We start from the raw sequence: 8,281 nt of genomic DNA on the forward strand, positions 1-8,281 counted from the left end.
GATTTAATTTATGTAATTTATAACAGAATTTTAATTTTTGGGTGAACGATCCATTTAAGAAGGAAAGTTGGATTGTGCTAGAAACTTTGACAAAAACAAATTTGGATTTGGGTAGTTTTTTCCCCCCTAATATTAATATTAAATACAGTCATTATGTTTAAAGAGAAAATATTAGTTTTTTTGGAATAGGTGCCTCTAGATTTAGACAAAAATACAGAAACATAACATGGCCATTATTTTTGGTATCTTTTGAAGAAAATTAAGAAATGCAAAAAATTGTTTTGAAAATCACATGATTTTATTTTTCAAGTACACATAGTTGCCTTAGGTAACACAGTCCAATTGTAATTTCTAACACAGGAGGTTTGCTGTCATTTGTCACTAAAAGTGCTTGTATTTGCTAAATGATGATCATTATTTGTAAATGGATAAATATGAGTTGTTCTCACTTGGTCAGATGACAAATACTGGTTCCAATGAAATACAATTTTTATTAGCATACCTAAAAAAATTCTTAGAGGTAAAATTTTGACCAACAAACTGATAAGGGGGCTGTTGGGTCCCGATTGGTCTAATTTTACACAGGGTTCCCTTCCAAAGACTTTAGGTTTCCACCAAGTTTCTCCACAAGACATGATGCTTCTCTGTCTGCAGGTTCATTAATTTGCCACTCAAATTTCAAACCTATAGGGAAAAAGCACAGGTTATCATAGTTTGAATATTCTATAAAACTGCTTTGGAATAATGTGTACTATAAGAAGCACTTTGCAAATAAATTAAACTATTAGTTGTAACATTAAAAGGACCATAACCAACCTGGCATTTTGGCCTTAAGAGCAGCCTTTGAGCTTGCATAGACCATTTTACTCTTTAAGGAGGCGCTTTCAGGGGCACTGTGGAATAAAAAGACACACAAGCAAGATAAAATTAATAAAAGTGGGAAACAGTCCTATAAGGGCAGCTTCAGAATGCATTTTGTGTTCCATTGTGCTGTTTTTTAATTGCTTTTCTATGAAAACCTGTATGAAAAAGTTGTACGTTGACTAACTTTTGTATTATGAGCCAGTCTTACATATCCATGTGTATTTCTGCTGGATGCTCAAGTTGCCACCAAAATTTAAGGGTTACTCCACCCCAAAATGAAAATTTTGTCACTAATCACTAACCTCCATGCTGTTCCAAACCATTTAAGCTTTGTTCGTCTTCGGAACACAATTTATGATATTTTGGATGAAAACTGGGAGCTTTCTGACTGTCTCATTGACTGCAAAGTAAATAACACTGTCAAGGCCCAGAAAAGTTTGAAAGACGCCATCAAAATAGTCCATCTGCCATCAGTGGTTCAATCTTACTTTTACAATCAAAAATGAGGACTTTATTCAACAATTTGTCTCCTCCGTGTCACTGTAGCGCCATTTTGGAGAGTATCCCCTGGACGCAAACAGTGTACACTGTTCTCTGTCAGCTGTGTCACACGGATACGCAGTTTAATTTGAATCAAAGCGTAAATAAACGTAGACGCTGTTTGCGTCCAGTGAATACTCTCCAAAATGGCGCTATGGTGACGCAGAGGAGAAGAATTGTTGAATAAAGTCATTCATTTTGTTTTCTTTGCATACAAAAAGTATTCTTGTAGCTTTGTAAAATTATGGTTGGACTACTGATGACAGATGGACTATTTTGATGACGTCTTTCATACTTTTCTGGGCCTTGACAGTGTTATTTACTTGGCAGTTATTGGGACAGTCAAAATGCTCCCGGTTTTCATCCAACATATCTTAAATTGTGTTCCAAAGACGAACAACATGGGGGTAAGTGAATAATGACAAAGTTTTCATTTTGGGGTGGAGTAACCCTTACACTTCAAATGTGACCCTGGACCACAAAACCAGTCATAAGGCTCAACTTTTTTGAAATACATCAACTGAAAGCTGAATAAATAAGCTTTTTATTGATGTGTGGTTTGTTTGGATATTTGTTTGTTTGGCCGAAGGATACAACTATTTGAAAATCTGGAATCTGAGGGTGCAAAGAAATCAAACTATTAAGAAAATCGCCTTAAAATTTGTCCAAATGAAGTTCTTAGCAATGCATTGATTACTAATCAAAAATTAAGTTTTGAAATATTTATGGTAGGAAGTTTACAAAATATCTTCATGGAACATGATCTTAATATCCTAATGATTGTGAGGATATTCGGTGGGGATTTATGAGACTTCTTTGGTTTTTCAGCCCATTTCTAGGAGACATTTTTGACAGCCTAAACATGTCCACTTATTCTAAAATGAGCTCATTGAAAATGTAATGTTTTACTCTTGAGAGATTCTTTGTACAACCAAACAGTCACATGGAACACAAAACTTAACATGACTGCAAAAGTAGATTGATCAGTGAGATACAAAAGCCTCATACGATAAGATGAAGACTAGGTCCTCCTTCACGCTCTCCTTGTTCGCATACCAGCAGTCGTACAGGCCGTAGCGGCACTCATCAGTGGGAATCTTACTGAGGACCTTCTTTAAAACATCCGTGTTCCCCACATCTTTGACTTTCAGGCAGTTTGCTTCGTCCACTACAATGCTCTTTTGGTCTTTGCTCAAACACATGACCACAAGTTTAAGCCTTTGTCCTGCCTCAGTCCCCGCTTGGCGCACCCGGATTGAATTATAGTGGTCTACCACCTCATCACTGATGGCTACACCTGAGGCCTGTGAGACATGGGAAAAAAAATTATGATAAAACATGCAGAAGTGATAACTGTACAATTAAACTGTTAAGTAAGATGGCATTTTCTTTGAGGAAAACATAAAGAAGATAACATAATCTTTATTAGATTAGGCAGACACGCGACTACCATTAAACAGTGTTATTCTTTTTATATCTACATTCCATAGGTATTTCCCATCTTTATATATGCTTTAGTTTAAGGTATGAGGCGAAAATCTGAACCAGTTTGTGGCCTTCACATTCCATTCCTTTACAAGCAAGTCGAAACAAGAAGCCGAGTCACACCTCAAACAACTCAGGAATGTCTCTGAATAACTTTTTGGTAACACTTTCCATTACAGTGTGCTTGTTTTAAATTTTACATGAAACAACAGTCTTAATTTACCAACTTAATAGATCTAGTCAGACTTTCAGCTCACAGGAACCCCTATAACTATGTTATTTCATGCTTCAGTTCTACGTGCTATATCTTCTCGCAGGTCCCCTAAAGTAACATGGTAATAGGAATGACAGTAATGTGTGATTGTAGTTTTCTCAATCACAAAATAATAACACATTTAGTATATCACACAAGTAATTCATAAGCATTACTCAGACCTTGTGACACATGAACACTGATGTAAGGCGTGACCTAATACTTTTTGTCCTATCTGAATAATTCTCTACAAAATCATTACAATAATTAAACAAAAGGAAATATAGGAATACAGGAAATAACATAAACAATAATGACTTTTCCGCCCAGTTGAAAAGTCATTATTGACCATGTCAATAAGCTGTTAGTCGTATTATTTCCTTAACTAGTTCATTCATTCAGATTAGTTCATTTCGATTATTTCTAAATGTTTTAAATATAACATATATTAATTAATAAGAGGAGCAGGAATTAGCATATTGCCGTTTCATACAGATAAAGAGTTTAGCATGACACACTGTAGCACATGTTCATAATACAAATAACTGCATTGCACGAACACGAGACAATTTTAACGAAATGGTTGAACAGCATGCAAAATATACACTGAGGTAAAACTCAAACCCAAGTCTGAGGACTTACCATGTCTGAAGTTGCTTTGAGACGGAAGAGAGAAGAACGTTGCTGCCCTGCACAGTAAAGAATTTAATGAAACGTCTCGGGGATGTGAACACACCCTCTTCAGAACAGATCAGTCCTGAATGACCTGACTTTCTACCTGCTGTGCGCAACTGCAAACACTTAGAAACAGGATGGCTGTGTTGTGATATATGCTTTTGTCTCCTGAATCCCATTATATATATTTTGTACTTGTGATGAGGAAGCCATAAATGTGATGGTTTATGGCACACGTAAACGCTCAGGTGAGTCAGACGCAGTTAGGAGTTGGAGACTTAACAAAACACCCTTATAAGGAAGACAGAATATGACAGAGACCCTTATTTGGTGAGAGGAGCACAAATATTACATTAGCACGAACGTAAAGGACCCAGATGTACAAATGATCGACACATGACGTATAATCATGATGATTATTATTGACCAGTAAATTCATAAATGTATGTAGGCCCTACAATAAATATATAATAATGCTTAATGCTGCCTTCATGTGATATGGAAAAGATGATGCTTTCCACTTGTGAAGTGGAAATTACCAGTGTGTCGTATTCAGGTGCTTTTGTTGTCGTAGTGAAGAGAAACATGGCGAACTCGGAATTTGTCCTCACATGCTACTTAGGTAAAAGTTTTAAAACGGTTATAAACTCCCTAATGCATCTGCTACAGAATGCATCAAAATGCAAACGGTAAATTATAGGCTGTATCTTATTGATCATGAATAGTAGAGTTGTTTTAAAGACAATACTAACTAATGGTTCTTTTAGCTAGCCTATATACGTTTTTATATAAGCCTGTATATAGTATATATATAGCCTATATACGTTTTTTTTGTTTTGTTTTTTTGTTTTTTACATCATGCAATGTTTACCATTCATTATAGTTTCGTTGCTGTCCGCCATGTGGAAAGGTCAAAGTTTATCCCATCTCGGCAACTCGGGTATCATAAAAATTTTCGAGCTTTCCAGTGGAAATTACAACGTGAGTGGGTGTTCATGTGCAATTTTGATGTCGGATTTTGGTATTTACCATAATTACGATAGCACATGAAGGCAGCATTAGTCTACTAACCGTTTTTTCCCTCATTGAATCTTAAACCCGTAAGATTTAAAGAGATAGTTCACCCATATTGGCGGCACAGAACGTAAACAATGCTACTGAACCGAACACAACTTGCAAATTTCAATTATTGTCATATTTTGGGCTGTATTATTCGCTCGGACCGGGAAACATTTGAAGTACTATAGACTGCCAAAGGTTATAACAAATTAAGGGTAAGAGTGGAAAAAACTGTCTGAGGAACAAAAGGTGTTTGTAGTTGGCCAAATTGAACCAGGATTGGGCAAGAATCTTGACAACGTTAATGTTTGTTCTTATCATTTCCGGTCAGGTAAGTAATTGTAATTTTATATGGACTATTTTTGTCAATGACATTGGTAACAGAGTGATTAACAATAGTTAAAAAGCCAAAACAACTTTTTATGTCTGCTTATGAATCTTTCGAAACAATATTTAAATGTTAAAATGGTTAAAGTTTTCCTTTGAGTCTTTCATTTTTTAAATTCTCTGTATAATTTGGAGTCCTCCAATTTAATTTTTCGTTAGCCTGACCTCCTTTGTCTGAAATTATATAACAAATTTAAATTCAAGCTGCATTCAAATCAACCTTTGAAGAAACAGTTAAAAATAGAAAGACCAACAGAAAATGCTAATAGTACACATGAATAACATATAAACAAATATATTAATTAATTAATTTATTCATATATTTTTTTTCTTTTTGTCAAATCATTCCAGGGGACAGGAATGCTTTCCCTAGAGAATAATATTGTACATTTCCATGATGATGCTTGCAAGCCTAGTCATTCATAAAACATTCTTTATACAGAAGCCTGCATTTCTGTTGCTCTGTAAGTATAGAGGGAGTGACAGCACACATATAATTCTCTATATTGTTTTAAAGGCTGCTCTGTCAGTCCAGTTGAGCATGATGGGACAGGTTCTCTGCTCATTCAGGAATGTGTGCATGTGCAGTCCTGATGAAGACACATTCACTACACTTTTATAGGTGAACATGTACTAATATTACATTTTACACTACAGTTAGCTCAATTTATTTAGCTATATGGCAAAACAGTATTGCTGGTATAGACTTTATTAGTAGCTTAAACTATCTCCGCAGTTGCCATAAGCCATTTTTTAGTGGATACAGAGAGCAATGAATAAAATAGCAATCAATAATGAAATTGTATTCACTAGATGGCGCTACCACACCGCTATTAAGACAGCACCAAACTGGTTTCTCTGCTATTACCCAAACATCCCCACAAACTAAATGTCTGTCACTTAAGCTGCATGTATTTGGAATGTGGGGCACACCGGGACTCAATCCCATGTTAACGCAGGGTAACATGCAAACTCCACACAGAAAGGCCTCAGCTCATCCTGGACTTGAATCAGAGACCCTCTTGCTGTGGATTGTCAGGGCTATCCACTGAGTTTTTTTATTTATGTTATTTTAATATATTATTTTGGAGGGGTGAGGTTAGAGGCCAAAAATATATTTTAATTTTATTTAATTTTATAATTTATCCCTATTGTTTAGGGAAATATAAGGAGATTTAAAAATAAATCTGTTCTTTAAAACTAAAATGATTCCCTTTTTTCTTTGTTTTTTTTTTTAACCTTTTTGTTTTTAAAACATTTTTCCTACTAAATCATTTTAGGGGACAGAAAAGTTTCCTTGTAAGGGAGTTTTTATTTTTATTTATTTATTTATTTTTAATTTATTGTTTCTTTTTCTAATGAATGTGTTATATTTTATACATAAATGTTTTATTTTATTATTTAATTTTATTTAAATTTAAAATTTTAATTTAAAATTTTTAATTTTTTTTTTATTTTAAATTTTATTTAATTTTGGAGAGGTGAGGTAAGAGTTCAAAATAGAGATTTAAACATTTAGAATTTAGGGAATTAGGGAGAGTAAAAAAAAATCTGTTTTTTAAAAGAATGATTATTTTATGCATTTATTTATTTTAAATTTTATTTCCCTACAAAATTATTCCAGGGTACAGAAATGTCCTTGTAGGGAAATTGCAGTTTTGTTTTGTTTTAGTTTAGTTTAGTTTGTTTTTGGAGAGGTAAGGTGAGGTTAGAGCCCAAAATACAGATTTAAACATTGACAAATTAGGAAAAGGCAGTTAAAGGGAGATTTAAACTACTTTCTTTTTCTTAAGTATTTTGTTTAAGTATTTTATTTTAAAAGCATTCTTTTGGTTTTTATTTTATTTATTTATTTTCATAAATGTGTTATATTTTATACATTTCATTATATTGTCCCAAGCTCTTCGAACTGTAATTTCTTTAGATTCTAAATGAAAACTACTGCCAAAAGATTAACAAGATCATATGTAAACACCAACAAACATCATAAACATCTTTCAACTCCAACTGGAGTTGAAAACCACTGCTTTACACTAAAATAAAGGAGAATTATCACAAATGGTCAAAAGAGGGCAATCTAGCCCAACCAATAATCCTTAAAGAGATAGTTCTCCCAAAAATGAAAGTTCTGTCATTAATTACTCACCCTCATGTCGTTCCAAACCACATAAGACCTTTGTTCATGTTCAGAACTCAAATTAAGATATTTTAGATTAAATCTGAGAATTTTCAGACCCTCCACAGTCAGCAAGAGTCCTACCACTCCCAATAATGGCTGTAGGTGGTAACTCATAGGAGAAGAATTGTTGAATAGAAGTCATTAGGGCCCGAGCACCGATGGTGTGAGGACCCTATTGGATCTGCTTCGTTTATTATTATTATTAGGGCCCGAGCACCGATGGTGTGAGGACCCTATTGAATCTGCTCCGTTTATTATTATTATTATTATTATTATTATTATTATTATTATTATTATTCTTCTCCAAAGTGAATCGCATTTTAGAGGACCTAAACATTCCCGAAAACTCACAATACTTTGCACACACATCAAACCTGGCGAAAATTTACGTCTGATTTGGGTTTCAGAAGTGGGTGTGGCAAAATGGCTCGACAGCGCCACCTTTAGACGTTCAGCGGTGTGCGCTTTCAGCTGTGATTCACGTACATGCACCGAAATCGGTACACACATGTAACTCACCAATACCTACAAAAAAGCCTCTTGGAACAAAATCCGGAACCCAACAGGAAGTCGGTTAATATTAATATTCTCAGCAAAATTTGTGTCATTTTTGCCTTTTTCAGGCGTCGTACTTGAACGAACTCCTCCTACAGATTTATTCGGTTCAACGCCAAATTTGCAGAGTCTAGTCTAAAGCCCTTTGTGACGTTAAATTGTGAATATCTAGAGTTTTCATCGGAGGGCGTGTCCGTGGCGGCCTCGCAAATTTCGATGTTTCGCCATGAAAAAGGAAGTTGCTATAACTCAGGCATACAATGTCCTATCTGTCCCAAACTTCA

General features: G+C 34.7%; 1 protein-coding gene across 1 annotated transcript; it reads right to left on the bottom strand.

The window, feature by feature from the left end:
* Nucleotides 1-276: 276 nt before the first annotated feature.
* On the bottom strand, nucleotides 277-3,944 carry cfl1l (cofilin 1 (non-muscle), like). Its single transcript, XM_073833817.1, has 4 exons — nucleotides 3,785-3,944; nucleotides 2,413-2,708; nucleotides 817-893; nucleotides 277-684 (listed from the first exon to the last, which is right to left on the bottom strand). The coding sequence occupies exons 1-4, from the start codon at nucleotides 3,785-3,787 to the stop codon at nucleotides 578-580; spliced, it is 483 nt and encodes a 160-aa protein (XP_073689918.1). The 5' UTR covers nucleotides 3,788-3,944; the 3' UTR covers nucleotides 277-577.
* Nucleotides 3,945-8,281: the final 4,337 nt, after the last annotated feature.

The sequence above is a fragment of the Garra rufa genome, chromosome 2, assembly GCF_049309525.1.
Source record: "Garra rufa chromosome 2, GarRuf1.0, whole genome shotgun sequence".
In the NCBI taxonomy this organism is placed as follows: domain Eukaryota; kingdom Metazoa; phylum Chordata; class Actinopteri; order Cypriniformes; family Cyprinidae; genus Garra; species Garra rufa.